This window comes from Lasioglossum baleicum, unplaced genomic scaffold, assembly GCF_051020765.1.
Source record: "Lasioglossum baleicum unplaced genomic scaffold, iyLasBale1 scaffold1112, whole genome shotgun sequence".
Classification (NCBI taxonomy): domain Eukaryota; kingdom Metazoa; phylum Arthropoda; class Insecta; order Hymenoptera; family Halictidae; genus Lasioglossum; species Lasioglossum baleicum.
In genome coordinates, this window is record NW_027470171.1 from 10,365 (window position 1) to 27,555 (window position 17,191).

The window sequence follows — 17,191 nt, forward strand, 5'->3', positions numbered from 1 at the left end:
AAGATCCAGTGTCAAACCGTTCGCGGACGTTTCCACCCTCTGTGAGAGACGAACGGCTAAGTCAATTGCTTCACCTATCCTGTAGTTCGGACAGTAAACCCACGTATACTGGGAATAAATCCGCTGAATAGATTTGGCAATAGACGCCTTAATTCACGGTTTGACTATTAACGTAAAGCGTCAAACCGTTGCAGATCGTTACCTAAACGTATAAAGTCATTCTTTTTACCGATGACCTTACCCTCCGAGAACTTAACCCTCTGCATTGTGGCTACAACTTCGCGCTCATGGAAACAAATTAGTAGATATTATAGTGATGGACAGCTTACTTTCATGTATGAATTAGAAGATCGAGTGTCAAACCGTTCGATAACGTTATCACATTCTTTAGGAGTCGCACAGCTAAGTCAATAGCTTCACCTATCTAGTGATTGGGAGAGTAAAAACAGGTATTGTTGGAGTAAATACGATGAGTTGCATTGCCAATTTATACCGTAATTCTCGATTTGAATATATAGGCATACCGTCAAACCATTTTATAGCATTGCCAATTGGTATAAAGTTAAACACTATACCGATGGCCTTACCTTCGTAGAAGAAATCTCTCCGTTTCGAGAGTACAACTTCGTGATCAGAGAAAGAAATTAATCTTCATTTCTTGACGGGCACCACAACTTCATTTTTGAATTAAATGATCGACGGTCCAACAGTTCGAGAACATTACCACCCACTGTGAGGGACGAACGGCTAAGCAAATAGCTTCAAATATCCTGTGACTCCAATCCTCAAACCAGGTATACCGAGAGTATATCAGCTGAACAGTATTGGCAATGGACACCTTCCTTCACAGTATGAATATTAAAGTAGAGAGTGAATCCGTCGGCGAACATTACCAATCCGTATAAGGTCATTCCTTCTACCGGATACCTTACTTTCCGAGAACCTAACCCTCTGTAGCGTGCGCCTTGCTCATCGTTCACGGAAGCAATTTAATAGACACTATCAGAGAAGCACCACATTTTCATGAATAATATCGTAATCGAGAGTCAAACGGTTCGAGAAAGTTGCCACCTTGTTTGAGACTAGTACGGCTAAGTGAATAGCTTCACCTCTTGTGCGATTACGAGAGTCATGCCTGGAATTCGTGGAATAAATCTGCTGAACAGTATTGGCATCAGACAACATGTTTCACGGCTTTAATATTCAAGTAGAGAGTCAATTCTTTGAAGAGGATATCCAATTGGTATAACGACATACACTTTATCGCATACCTTACTTTCCGCGAACATAACCCGCTGTATCGTGGGTACAACTTCTTGTTAGAGAAACAAATTAGTAGTTGTTTTAGTTACAGGCACCATAATTTGATGTTTGCATTAGAGGATCGAGGTTCAAGCCGATCAACAACGTTCCCAGCCTCTATGAGAGACGAACGGCTAAGGGTGTAGCATCACCCATTCTGCGATTCCGAGACTCAAACCAGGTGTTCCGGGTGTAAATCCGCTGATCAGAATTGGTAATAGACACCTTCATTCACGGTTTGCATGTTGAAATAGGCAGTCAAGCCGTTTGAGAACGTTTCGACCTTCCTTGTGAGTCACACAGCTATGTGAATAGCATCAATTATTTGGTGATTTCGAGAGTCAAACCTGGTATTCCGGGAGTAAATCCGGTGACCATTATAGGCATTAGACACCGTTAATCACGGAATGATTATTAATGTTGAGCATGAATCCGTCAGAGATAGTTACCAATCCGTACAAAGCCAAAAGTTTTATTGAAGACCTTACCCTCCAAAGCCTATTTCGCTGTATGGATTGTATAACGATGTGATCAGACGAACAAAATTGAATACATGTTAGTAACGGGCACCTCAATTACGTGTATGAAAAAGAAGATCGATCGTCATGCCTTTTGATAACGTTACCACCTCTTTGGTTGTTGCACAGCTATGTCAATAACTTCACCCATAATCTGTTTTCGCAAATCAAATAAGGTATTCCGGGAGAAAATCCAGTGTACATTATTGGTAATAGGCACCCTAATTCTCGTAATGAATATTAAAGTACAGTCTCGAGCCGTTATTGAACGTTTCCTATTGGGATACAGTCAAAATCCGTCCAGAAGTACTCACCCTCCGAAAACCTAAACCGCTGTGCCGAGAGTATAACTTTGTGTTCAGGGAAGAGCAATAGTATACATTTTAGGAGCTGCACCTTAATTTCATTTGTGAATTAGAAGATCGATAGTCAAACCATTCGAGAACGTGACCACCTTCTTTGAGAATAGAACGGCTAAGTCAATACTTTCACATATGCCGCGATTCCAACAGGGAACCGCAGAAATCCTAGAGTAAGTCCGCTGAACAGTATTGGCAATAGATACCTTAATCCACGGCTTGAGTATTAAAGCAGACCGCCAAACCGTTGCAGAACAATACGTATTCGTATAGGGTCAAACTCTTTACCGAAGGCCTTACATTCCGAGAACCAAACCCGCTGTATCGAGAGTATACCTCGGTGTTCAGTAAAAGACATTAGTATACGTTTCAGTGACGTGTATCTTAATTTTATGTATGAAATGCAATATCGTGTGTCATACCATTGGGGTAACGTGACCACATTCTTTGAGATTCGAACGGCTATGTCAGTGGCCTCGCATACCCTGTGATTCCGAACGTCAAACCAGATATTCCGGGAGTAAATGCGCTGAACAGTATAGGCAATAGACACCTCAATTCACGGTTGCAATATTAAAGCTGGCCGTCAAGCTGTTGTAGAAAATTTACTATTCGTGTAGGCTTGAATGTCCTACAGAAGGCCTTACCCTCCGAAAAACTGACTCGCTGTATGGAGTTTATATCACCACGTCCAGAGGTACGAACTAGAGAGCAATTTGGTGACGAGCACCTTAACTTCATGTTCGAATTAGATGGTCGAGGGTCAAATCAGTCGAGAACGTTGCCACCTACTGTTAGAGACAAACGGCTAAATCAATAACTTCCCCGATCATGAGAGTCCGAGAGTCAAACCAGGTATTCCGGGAGTAAATCCGCTTAACAGTATTCGTAATAAACACCTTAATTTACGGTTTGAATATTAAAATACAGCGTCAAACCGTTTGACAACAATTCCAATTCGTATAAAGTCGTTCCATTTTGAATACCTTACCTTCTCAGAACCAAGCCTGCTGTAGCGAGTGTCCTGCTTAATGTTAACGGACACAAATTAGGAGCCATTTTCGCAGACGGAGACCACATGTTTGTGTATAAGTATCAACATCGCAAGTCAATGCGTTCGAGAACGTTACATCCTTCTCTGAGAGTCGCACATCTGAGTCAATAGCTGCACATATCCTGTGATTCCGAAAAGTAAACCAGGTACTCAAGAATATACCGCGAGTTAATGCCTATAGAGCCTATACCGTTCTGCAGACTTGCTACCGGAACATCTGTGTTTGACCCTCGGAATCACACGAGAGGTGGAGCATGTGACTTAGTTGTGCGTCTCTCAGAGAAGAGAGAGACGCATCTCTCCCCTCTGGGATTTGCTCCCGGAATACTTGCTATGCCCATCGGAATCACAGGATGGGAGAAGTGACACTCAAAGGTAGTGGTTAGGTTCTCGCAATATTTCATACTCGATCTTATAATTCATACATACAGTTAACGTGCCCATCACTGAAATGAATACTAACTTCTTTCTCTCAACTCGAAATTATACTCTCGATGATGCGAGTGACTTTCGCAGAAGGTAGGGTGCTCGGTAAAGCGTTTGGCTTTATAGCAATTCGTAGCGTTCTCAAACGGTGCGGCGCTCAGTTTTAATATTCTAACCGTGAATTATGGCGTCCATTGGCAATACTGCACAGGGAATTTACTCCCAGAATACCTGGTTTGACCCTCGGAATAACAGGACAGGTGAACCTAGCGACTCAACCGTCCGACTCACAAAGAAGGTGGGAAAGTTTTCGAATAGTTTGACACTCAATCTTCTGATCTTCTAATTCATACATTAAGTTAAGGTGGCCGTCACAAAAATGTATACTAATTTGTTTCCTTGGTCCCGAAATTATACTCTCTGTACAGAGCGTTAGGTTCTGGAAGGGTAATGTCTTCGGTAAATGGTTTGGCTCTATACGAATGCGTAACGATCTACAATGGATTGACATTGTACTCCAATACTGAAAATGCGAATTAAGGTACCTATTGCCATTACTGTAGAGCGTATTTACTCCCGGAATATCTCGTTTGTCTTTTGGAATCACAGGATATATGCCGCTATTGACTTTCCGGTTCGAATCTCAAAGAAGGTGGTAACTTTCTCGAAAGGCTTGGCCCTGGATCTTCTTATTCATAATGAAATTAAGGTCCCCGTCACTAAAATATTTACTAGTTTGATCCTGCGAATACGGAGTTATATTCTCGAAACGGCGGGCTTGCTTCTCCGGAGCTAAAGCTATCGGTAAAGTGTTTGACTTTATACCAATTGTTAACGATCACAGAATTATTGACGCCCTACGTTAACATTCAAGCAGGGAATTATGTTTGCTGATGCCAATCCTGTTCTGCGGATTAACTCCCCGAATACCCGGTTTGGTTATGGGAATCAGTGGAAAGGTGAAGCTATTGACTGAGGCGTTCGACACTTAAAGAAGGTGGTAACGATCTCGGCGGTTAGACCCTCCATCTCTAATTCGAACATGAAATCACCGTGACCCGCTCTAAAATGTCCACCATTTTGTTTCCACGAACATTAAGCAAGACACTACTAACATCCGGTTGGGCTTCTCGAAGGTTCGGCCTTCGGTAAAAAGATTGATCATATACGAGTAGGTGTCGTTCTACAACTGATAGACGCTCTACCTTAATATTCAAACCCTGAATTAAGGGTCCAATTGCCAGTACTTTTCACCGGATTTATTCCCGGAATACCTGGTTTGGCAGACGCAGTTACAGGACAAGTGAGACTACTGACTTAGCCGTTCGAATCCCAATGAAAGTGATCACTTTCCCCAACAGTTTGGTACTCGATATTGCAATTTCATACATGAAATGAAGGTACACGTCACTGAAACATGTCCTGATGTCTTTTACTGAACACCGAGGTATACTCTCGATACTATCGACTTACAGCTGATTTACTCCCGTAATGCCTGGTTTGACTCTCCGAATCACAGGATAGGTGAAGCTATTGACATGCCTGTTCGACTCTCAAAGAAGGTGGTATCGTGCTCGAACGCTTAGACTGTCTATCTTCTAATTCATACATAAAATTAAGCTGCACGTTTCACATATGTGTACTAGTATGTTTCTCTGAGCACGAAGCTACACTCTAGATGCAGCGGGTTTGCTTCTCGGAAGGTACGGCCTTCCGTCATGCGAATGTCTTCATAACATCATGTAACGTTCTAAAACTGCTAGACGCTGTAATCTAATATTCGTACAGTGACGTGGTAGTACAGTACAGTGGTCATTTGCCAGTACTGATCAGCACATTTACTCCAAGGAAAACCTGGTATGACTCACGGTTTCATGGGATAGGTAAATCTGTTGTCATATCCGTTCGATTCCCGAAGGTGGTAAAGTTCTCGAACAGTTTGACACTCGACCTTCATATTCATACCTGAAATTAAGGTTCCCGTCACTGAAATGAATTCTAATTTCTTTCTATAAACATGAAGTTGTACTCTCGTTGAAGCGCCTGAGTTTCGCGGAAGGTAAAGCCTTCGTTAAACCGTTTGACTTTATACCAATCGGTAACGCTCTCAAACGGTGTGACGCTGTACTTTAATATTCAAATCGGGAATTAAGGTGTCTGTTGCCAAAACTGTTCAGCGCGCTTACTGCCGGAGTACCTGGTCTGCATCTCAGAATCGCAGGATAGGTAAAGCTATTGACTTAGCCATTCGACTCTCACAAATGTGTTATAGTTCTCGAACGGTTTCACGCTCGGTCTTCTAATCCATACATGAAATTACTGTTCCGCAAGTAAAATGCATACTAATTTACTCTTGCTAACATGAAATTATTCTCTCCTTACAGCGGGCTAGGTTCTCGAAATTGTGTGGCAATATGTAAAAGGAATGTCTTCTTACCAATTGGTAACGGTCACAAAGGATTTGACGCTCTACATTAATATTCAATTCATGAATTAATGTGTTTAGTGCCAAAACTGTGCCGCGGATTTACACCCAGCATCCCGGATTTGACTTTCGGAATCGCCGGCTATGTGCCGCTAATGGTTTAGCTGTTCGATCCTCAAAGAAGGTGGCAACCTTCACGCTCAGTTTGACCCTCGATCTTTATATTTCATACATGAAGTTAAGCTGCCTATCACTCAAATGTCTACTCATTTGTTTCACTGAGCACGAAGTTGTTCCATTGAGAGTGCAGGATAGCTTCTCGGAGGGTATGTCCTTCTGTAAGGAGTTAACTCTGTAGGAATTGGTAACGTTCTGCAGCCGTGTGACTCTGTACATTAATGTTCATACCGTGAATTAGGGTGTCTGGTGCCAACGCTGTACATCGGATTTACTCCCGGAATACTTGGTGAGACTCTCGGAACCATAGGATATGCGAAGGTATTGACTTTGCCGTTCTACTCTCGAAGAGGGTGGTAAAGTTCTCAAATGCTTTGACGATCGATATTCTAATTCATACATGAACATAAGGTGCTGCCATTAAAATCTATACTATTGTGTTTCTCTAACAACGAAGTCATACTCGCGATACGCCGGGTTAGCTTCACGGACGGTATAGCTTTCGGTAAAGCGCTTGACATTTTAGAAACTGGTAACGATCTCAAACGAAGTGACGCAATATTTTGATATTCAAACGGAGACGTACGGTCTCTATTGCCAATACTGTCGTGCGGATTGACTCCCGGAATACCTGGTTTGACTCTCGAAAACGCAGGATAGGTGAAACTATTGAATCAGCCGTTCGTCTCTCACAAAAGGTGGCTACATAATCGAACGGTTTGACCCTCGATCTTCTAATCCATACATGAATTTAAGGTAACGTCACTAAATTGTATAATAATTGGCTTCTCTGAACACAAGGCTATAATCTCGATACTACGGGTTAGCTTCTCGTATAATAAGCCCTTCGGTAAAATGTCTGACTATATAGCAATAGGTAACTTTCTTCAACGCATTGAATATGTACCTTAATACTTATACCATGAATTTGCGTGACTAACGCCAATAAGGCACAGCGGGTTTATACGCGGATTACCTGGTTTGACTCTTGGGAACACAGGAAAGGTGAAGCTGTTAAATTAGCCATTCGGACCATATAGAAAGTGCACTATCTCAAAAGCTTTTACTCATGATTCTTCTGTTCGTATATGTAAATAAGGTGCCCGTCATTAAAAAGTATACTAGTATGCTTGTATCTACACCAAGTTGTATACTCGATACAGCGGGTTAGCTTCACGGATGGTAAGACATTCTGAAAAATGTTTGACTTCATAGCATTTGGAAGGTTCTCACACAGTGTAACGCTCTATTTCAATATTCAATCCGCGAATTAAGATATATTTTGCCAATATCGTGCAGCGCATATACTCTCGGAATATATCGGTTGACTTTCTGAATCACAGGTTAGGCGAAGCTATTGACTTTTCCTTTCGAATCTCAAAGAGGGTGGTATTATTCTCGAACTGTTTGTCCCTGTATCTTCTTATTCATACATGAAATTAAGGCGCTCGTGACAAAATTGGGTATAAATTTTCATCTCTGAACACGAAGTTATAATCTCGATACAGCGGGTTATAGGTTCTAGCAGGGTAAGTACTTCGGCAATAGGTTTGACCTTATATCAATTGGTAAGATTCTCAAACAGTGTCACACTCTACTTTAATATTCGAACCGTGAATTATGGTGTCCATGGCCAATAGTGTACAGAGTATCGACTCCCAGAGTACCTGGTTTGACTCTCAGTATCACAAGTATAGGTGAAGCTATTGACTAATCCGTTCGAGTCTCATAGGTAGTGGTATAGTTCTCGAACGGTTTGACAAAAGATCATCCAATTGATGCATGAAATTAAAATGCCCGTTAGTATAATGTATAATAAATTGTATATCTCATCACGTTGATATGCAGTCGATAGAGCGGACTAGGTTCTCGGAGGGTGAGGCCTACGGTAAAGCGTTTGACATTATACCATGTGGAAACTTTCTCAACCTGTTTCATCCTCTAATATTGAAACCGTAAATTAATGTGTCTATTGCCAATAGTGTCCAGCAGATTGACTCCCGGAATGCCTGGTTTGAATCGCGGAATCGCTGTGTAGGTGAAGCTATTGACTTAGCCATTCGACTCTCCAACTGGGTGGTAACGTTGTCGAACGGTTTGACCACCGATCTTCTTATTCACACATGAAATTCAGGTGCCCGTCACAGAAATAAAGGCTAATTTCGTTCTCTGAACGCGGAGCTATACTCTCGAACGGCGGGTTAGGTTCTCCGATGGTAAGGCCGTCGCTAATCTGTTTGACTTTACACCAATTGGCAATGCTCTCAAAGGGTTTGACGCTCTGCTTTACTATTCAAACCACGATAAAGGTCTCTATTGGCAATACTATTCAGCGGATTTTCTCCAGGAGTACCTGATTTGACACTCCGAATCACAGGATTGGTGATGACTTTGACGTAGCCGTTCGTCCCTCACGGATGTGAGTAACGTTCTCGAGCTGTTTGACCCTGGATCTTTTGATTCATGCATGAAATTAAGGTCCTCGTCAATAGAATGTATACTAGTTCGTACCTCTAAACACGGTGTCATACGCCCGATACAGCTAGTCAGTTTTTCGGAGGGTAAGGCATTCTGTAAGAAGTTTAACCCTACACGAATTGGTAATTATCAACAACGGCTAGACGGCCTGCTTTAATATTCAAACCGTGAATTGTGGTGTCCATTGTCAATATTGAACAGCGCATTTAGTCCCGGAATATCTGATTTAACTTTCGGAATCACTGGATAGGTGAAGTTGTTGACATAGCCGTTCGGCTCTCAAGGAAGGTGGAAACGATCTCGAGGGGTGTAACACTCGGTCTTCTTATTCATACATGAAATTATGGTGCCATCAGTAAAATATATACTAATTTACTTCTATTAACACGAAGTTATTCTATTGCTTCAGCGGGCTAGGATCACGAAAGGTAAGGTATTCAGTAAAAAGAATGTCTTCATACCAATTGGTAACGTTCGCAAACTATTTGACTCTGTACTTCAATATTTAATCAGTGAATTATAGTGTTTACTGCCAAAACTGTGCGGCGGATTTACACCAGGCATACCAGGATTGAATTTCGGAATCGCAGGATTGATGTCGCTACTGACTTAGCCGATCGGTCCTCAGAGAGGATGGAAACGTTCTCGCTCGGTTTGACCCTCGATCTTTATATTTCATACATGAAATTAAGGTGCCCGTCACTAAAATGTGTACTAATTTGCTTCTCTGAACATGAAGCTATACCCTCGATTGTGCGGGTTATCTTCTCGGAAGGTATGGCATTCTGTAAGAAGTTAACTCTGCAGGACTAGATAACGTTCTCATTTGTTTGACTCTGTTCTTTAGTGTTCATACCGTGCATTGGGATGTCTGATGCCAATACTGTAGAGCGTGTTTCCTCCCGGAATACCTGGTGCGTCCCTCGGAATGCAGGTTAGGTGAATCAAAGGACTTAGCGGTTTGCCTCTCACAGAAAATGGAATCGTTCTCGAACGGTTTGACACACGATCTTGTAATTCACACCTGAAGTTAATGTGCCCGATACTTATATGTGTAATAATTTGTTTCGCAGCACGCGAAGTGATACTCTCGATAAAGCGGGTTAGATCGCGGAGGGCAAGACGTTCGATAAAAAGTTTGACTGTATAGCAGCAAGTAACGTTCTACAACGGTTTGTATCTGTCCTTTGATATTTATATTGTGAAGTAGCCTTCTATGGCCAATAATGTACAGCGATTCTATCCCCGGAATACCAAGTTTGACTCGCCGCATCACAGGATAGGTGAAACTATAGACTTATACTTCCGACTCTCAAAGATGGCGGCTGCGTTCTACAACTGTTTGATACTGGATCTTCTAATACATACATGAAATTGAGGTGCGCGTCACTAAAATGTATACTGACTTGATTCTCTGAATACGAAGTTAAACTCTAGATACGGCGGGTGAGGTCTGTGGAATTCCCACTGAACCCCTGCGGTGGTCCGTCCTCTTAGCACATGGGAGGGACCGGGATGACAGGTAACGCTTTCGCGAATCTAAGACACCGGTGTTATCCCGCGACCTCATCTCACGCTGGGCTCCTCTTCTGGCTTCCAAGCCCAGTCCGCATCTTCCATCGGAAGTGCCGCGAGTATACTCGCGCGGCACCGACACCTCCCTTGACAACCATTCCTCGACGGTCGCTCCCTCGGCCGACCGCCGTGGTCCCCTCCGATCTGCGGGAAGGCGTAAGGCGGTGACTCGCCTCGCCGCCGGAGGTTCTTCACCGGACGATTATCGGTATTCCCTCCTCGCGCCGGATTAACACAGGCTTGCGGAGCGACAAACCTGCGTCGCGCTCGCCGCAACCGCCGTCCTCTTCCGAGGCGACCGCGGGTCTGGATCCGCTCTTCACGAATCCGCTTTGCCCCACCCCCTTCCGCTGCATGACTTACTCGCAGAAGGAGGCCACCGCTTGCCAAACTCGATCGATCCCAGCCATGCCAGGTACGATGGCATGGAGCGAGTGGTCCCATCCTACGAGCCGCTGGAGCACCCATTTCACCGCCGCCCAAGCCGGACACTCCTCCAGGGTGTGCTGCGCGTAGTCCACCTCCGCTCCGCAATGCCAACACCCTGGCGTTATCTTCTTGCAGACCATGTGCTGGTACTCCCCGCAGCATTCGTGCCCGGAGAGTACCTGAGTGAGGCGGAATGTCCGCTTCTGCGGCTCCTCATCCAGTCGGCCAGTACCGGGTCGATGGGTCCGACGGCCCGGTGACGTGCGCTGTCCGGCCTGCGCTGCCGGCCCTGCAACCTCTTCATGTCGGACCGCCGGATCTCCCTCTCCATTTCTTCGATTTCTTCGAGTTTTCCGATCCTGGACCGGGGTTCCCTACGCGGTAGCGATGCAGGAGCCCGTAGGTCCGCGCTGACGTTGCCGCCAGCAGGTCCATCGGCAGGAGGCCTGCCAGAACGGCGGCCGCCTCGTGCGTGAGGTTGCGGTACCCTGTTGCGATCCTGATGGTCACCCGTCGCCAAACGCTAGCTAGATTGGCGCGGTTCTTCCTTCTGGCCATCAGCTCTTCCGCAGACACCGGTGCCCCGTACAGAGCCATCGAGCGGATGACACGGGCGTAGATTCGGCGTACCCTCTCGTCCGGCCCTCCTATGTTGGGCAGTAGTCGACACAGCGCTACGCCCGTCCTCTACAGGCGGGGGTGAGCTCCTCGAAATGGTCTTCGAAGGTCCATCTGCCGCCCAGGACGAGGTTGAGGTACTTCATTTCTCCTCCGTTCTGGGCGGCATTTTCTCCAACGCTGATTTTTCCTTTTGCGGGTGGTATTACCCGCTTCTTCCTCCCGCGGTGGAACCAGATGGCCTGGGCCATCTCCAGTGAGACGCGGAATCCCTGGCGTTCTATGGCCCTACTAACTACTGCGACCACCTCTTCTTCGGCGGGCAGGGCCGTCTCCTCGTAGTTCATCCCGATCGCCGCAACCAGGGTATCGTCCGCGTAACACGTGACGCTCACTCCGGCCGGGAGTGCGGCGTGTAGCATCTCGTCGAACGCTTAGTCCCACAGGATCGGGCCCAGCACCGACCCCTGCCGGACCCCGCAGTGCACCCCCCCCCCCCCCCGCGGCTGACACTGCTGTCCATCCCGGGATATTCTAAATACCTGCCTACAGGTAGTGACGAATTATCACTGCCAGGTAGTCCGGCACTCGGTCTTGACGCGCAGGAGCGTTTCGATGGTCGATCGTCCCTGCCTAAAGCCGAACTGGCGATCGTCCAGATCCGGACCTACCGTTGAGAAGTGGGTAGTCAGTCTACGAGCCAACACCCTCTCCAACAATATTTTGTCCTCGTCCAGCAAGTAGATCAACCTGAACGCCGACGGAGATTGCTGGGACTTGCCAGGCTTCTGCAGCAATACCACCTTGGCCTTCTTCCATGTTTTCGGGAATCTTCCACACTTGAGGCACTCATCGAAGAGAGCCATTTGCCGAAGGCCTTACCTTCCGAGAATCTATCCCGCTGCACCAAGTGTGTTGCTTAGATTTTACGGATTCAAATTACTAGCCGACGGAAGCCCGATATTCACGTATGAAAAGAAAAATCGGCAGTCAAACCGTTCGGGAACGCAAACACGTTCTGTGAGAAACGAACGACTAGGTCAATAGCATCACCTATACGGTGATCCGATGAGGCACACCTGGCATAACGGGAGTAAGTCCACTGAACAATTTTGGCAACAGACACATTAATTCGCGGCTTTAAAATTATAGTAGAGCCTCAAACCATTTGAGAGCGTTACGAATTTGGATAAAGTCAAACGTTTTTCCGAAGGCCTTACCATCCGCGAACCTCACCGGGTGCATCGTGGGTATTACCTCGTTATCAGAGGAACAAATTCGTATAAATTTCATTGACCGGCACCTTAAATTCATGTATGGATTAGAAGATCGATGGTCAATCCTTTCGTGATCGTTATCACCTACTTTGCGAGTAGCACGACTAGGGCAGTAGGTTCACCTATCTTGTGATTACGAGAGTCAAGCCAGGCATTACGCGACTAAATGCACTGTAGGTATTGGCAATAGACACCTTAATTCACGGTTTCATTGTTAAAGTAGCTCGTCAATACGTTTGAGAACGATTCCAATTGCTATAAAGTCATACGTCTTACCGAATTCATTACCGCCCGCGTAGATAACCCGCAGTGTAGCGTGCATAACTTCGTGTTTAGGGAAACACATTAGTATACATTTTAGTGACCGGCAGCTTAATTTGACGGATGAACTAGAAGATCGAGACCTAACCGTTCGAGAACGATGCCACCTTCTTTAGGCGTCGAATAGCATGTCAATAGCTTGACCTCTCCAGTGATTCTGAGAGATAAACCAGGTATATCGGGAATAAATCCGCTGAACCATATGGGTAATAAAAAATGTCAACTCACGGTTTGAATATTAAAGCATGCCATCCAGCCGTTGCACAAACTTACCTATCCGTGTAGGGACAAACTTCTTATAGAATGCCTTACAACTTCGGAAAACTGTCTCGCATTATCGAGAGTAAAACACCGTGTTCAGTTCGACAAATTGGAACACATTTTAGTGACTCGCAGCTTAATATCATGTATGAATTAGTTGTTCGAGGGTCAAACGTTTGGAGAACCTTACCACCTTTCTTGAGTGTCGCACAGTGCAAGGTCAATAGCTCTGTGATACCGAGAGTCACACATGATATTACGGGAGAATAGCCGCTGTAACGTTTTGTAAGAGAAACCACAATTCACGGTATGAATATTAAAGTAGAGAGTCAAGCCGTCGGAGATCATTTCCAATTCGCATAATGTCCTTCTTTTTACCGAAGGCCTTACCGCCCGAGTAGTTCAAACCGCTGTAGGGAGTGCCACGCTCAGTGTTTATGGAAACATATAAGTTGACATTATAGAGGCGCGCTAGTTAATTTCATGTATGAAATAGAAGATCGAGGGTTAAGCCGTTCCAGAACGCTACCACCTTAGTTGGGAAGCGGACCGCTTTGCTAATATCTTCACTCATCTTACGATTCCGAGTGTCAAACCAGGTGTTCGGGCCTAAATCCGTTGAACAGTATCGGCATTAGACACCTTAGTTCAAGGATTTAGCATCTCCTACCCTGTGGATCCGAGAGTCACACAAGGTATATCAGGAATATATCCTGAATAGTATGGGCAATGGACACCATAATTCTCGGCTTGAATATTAAAGCAGAGGATGAAACCATTTGAGAACGATACTAGTAGGTATAAAGTCACACACTTTACTGATGGCCTTACCACCGAAAATCTGACCCGCTGTATCGAAAGTATAACACAGAGTTCAGGGATACGAACTTGTAAACATTTTGTGGACGAGCACCTTAATTTCGTGCATGAGTTAGAGTATCGATAGTCAAACCGTTCGACAACGATTGCCACCTTTCCTTAGATTCGCAAAAACTGAGACAAGTGCTTCACCTATCCTTTGATTCCGAGAGTCATATCAGGTAATCCAAAAGTAAATCCGCTGAATGGTATTGGCAATGGACACCTTAATTCATGGTTTGAAAAATAAAGTAGGCCGCCAAGCCGATGTAGAACATTCCCTATTCGTGTACGGTCAAACTTCTTACAGAATGCCATACCCTCCGAAATACTGACGCACTGTATTGAGAGTATGACAGCGTGTTCAGAGGTGCGACATAGTATAAATTTTAGTGACGAGCACCTAAATTTCCCGAATGCATTAGGAGATCGAGTGTCAAACCGCTCAGGAACGTTACCACATTTTGTGAGAGACGAAGGGCTACGTCAATAACTACACCTATCCTGCGATTTCGAGAGTCAAACCAGGTATTTCCGGAGTAAATCCCCTGCACACGGTTGGTAAGGGACATCTTAATTCTCGATTTGAATATTAAAATAGAGCGTCAAACCAATTCAGATCGTTACCAGTTGGTATATAGTCAAACGTATTACGGATGACCTTACCATCCGAGAAACTAACCCGCTGTATCGATAGTATAACACCGTGTTCGGAGTAACAGATTACTAAACATTTTAGTGATGGGCACTTTAACATCGTGTATTAATTGGAAGACCGAGGGTCAGATCATTCGAGAACGTTACCGCCTTCTATGATGATCGGACGGCTAAGGCAATAGCATCACCTAACCTGTGATTCCGAGAGTCAAATTAGGTATTCCAGGAGCGAATCCAGTGAAGAGTACTGACAATGTACAACTTAGTCCACGGTTTGAATATTAAAATAGAGAGGCAAACCATCGGAGAACTTTATAAAATGACATAAAGTCATACTTCATAACGAGTACCTTTCCTTCCGAGAACATTACCCCTTGTAGCGAGTGTCTAGCTAAGTGTTCACGGTAACAAATGAGTAGTCATTTCAGCAGACGGACACCTCAATTTCACGTATGATTAGCAAAGTCAGGAGTCAAACTGTTCGAGAAAGTTAGCATCTTTTTTTGTGAGTCGTACTGCTATGCCTGTAACTTCTCCTACCATGTTGGTCTGAGAGTCTGTCTGCAGTATGGTACGCCCGTCACAGAAATTTAGACTAATTTATATCCCAGAACACGATGTTATACTCTCGATACAGCGGGTTTGGTTTGCGGATGTATGATCTTCACTAAAGGGAATGGCTTTATAGGAATTGATGATGTTCCCCGACGGTCTGACTCCCTACATTAATATTCATACCGTGAATTAAGGTGTCAATTGCCAATACGCTTCAGCGGATTTTCTCCCTGGGTAACTGGTTTGACAGTCGGAATAACAGGATAGCGGAAGCTATTGACTTAGCAGTTCGAATCTCAAAGAAGGTGGTAACGTTCTACAAAAGTTTGACATCGTACTTTAATATACATACCCTGAATTAAGGTGTGTTATGCCAATCCTGATCAGCGAATTTACTCCCGGCATGCCTAGTTTTAATTATGGAACCACAGGAGAGGTAATGCTACTGACGTAATTATGTGTCCCTCAAAGCAGGTGCTAAAGTTCTCGAACGACATATGTCTCGATTTTGCTCCTCATTCATGAAAATACGGTGTCCGTCTGCACAAATGTTAACTAATTTGATTCCACTACCATTAAGCAAGACACTCCCTATAGCGAGTTATGCTTTTCGGAAAGTAGATGCCCTCAGTAAAATGTTTGTCTTTATACCGATCGGTAACGGTCTGAAGCGGCTTGACGCACTGCTTTAATATCAACCCGCGAAATTAAGTTGCCTATTGCCAATACTCTTCAGCGGATTGACTCCTAGAATACCTGATTTGCCTCTGGGAATCACAGGATGGCTGCAGCTATTAACTTACTTGTGCGACTTTTGAAGAATGTGATAACGTTCTCGAACGGTTTGAATCTCGATCTTCTAATACACACATGTAACTGAGGTGGCCTTCGCTAAAATGGGCACTAACTTGTGTCTCTCAGCATGAAATTTTACTCGCGATGCAGCGGTTTAGGTTCTTGGAGGGTAAGGTCTTCAGTAATAGGTTTGTCTTTACACCAATAGGTTACGTCCTCAAACGGTGTGACACTGTACATTAATATTCATACCGTGAATTAGCGTGTTCAATGGTAATACTGCACTGTGTATCGACTCCAGGAATACCTTGTCTGACCCTTCGAGTCGCAGGAGAGTTGTAGCTATTGATTCAGCTGTGCGACTCCTGAAGGGTATGGTAACGTTCCCGCACGGTTTAACCCTTGATTTTGCTATTCCTACTTGAGAACAAGGTGTCCGCGTGCAAAAGTGTGTACTAATTTGATCACGTGAAAACAAAGCGGGTGCAATCGCTACAGCGGATTGGGTTCTCCGGAGGTATGGCATTGGGTAAAGGAATAACATCATACCAATTCGTAATGTTCACAAACGGTTTGAATCTCTACCTTATTATTCATACTGTGAAATAGGGTCTCTATCGCCAATACTCTTTAGCGGATTTACTCCTGGCATACCGGGCGTGACATTTTGAATCGCAGGGTAGGTGTCGTTATTGTCATAGCCGATCCATTCTCAAAGAAGCTGGATCCGTTCTCGCACGGTTTGACCTTCGATCCTTATATTTTATAGATGAAATTAAGGTATCCGTTTGCTAAAATATCTTCTAATTTGCTTCCGTGAACACTAGGCAAGGCTTCGTGCACACTTCGTGCAGCGGATTAGTTTCTGGGAAGGTTACCTATTCGGTAAAATGAATAACTTTATAACAATTGGTAATGCTCTCCGGCGATTTGACTCCCTACTTTAATACTCATGCCGTGAAATAAGGTGTCTATTGCCAGTACCATTCAGCTGATTTACTCCTGGAATACTCGCTCGGCTCTAGGAATCACAGGATAGGTGAAGCTATTGACTTAGCCGATCGTCTCTCGCAGAAGGCGGCAACGTTCTTGAGCGGTTTGGACCT

At 44.6% G+C, this 17,191-nt stretch overlaps 1 protein-coding gene across 1 annotated transcript; it reads right to left on the bottom strand.

Annotated features, from left to right (window-relative positions):
• Positions 1 to 10,673: 10,673 nt before the first annotated feature.
• LOC143220516 (uncharacterized) lies at positions 10,674 to 11,340 on the bottom strand. The gene is made up of 3 exons (XM_076446149.1): positions 11,159 to 11,340; positions 10,976 to 11,102; positions 10,674 to 10,922 (listed from the first exon to the last, which is right to left on the bottom strand). The coding sequence occupies exons 1-3, from the start codon at positions 11,338 to 11,340 to the stop codon at positions 10,674 to 10,676; spliced, it is 558 nt and encodes a 185-aa protein (XP_076302264.1).
• Between the last annotated feature and the right edge of the window lie 5,851 nt (positions 11,341 to 17,191).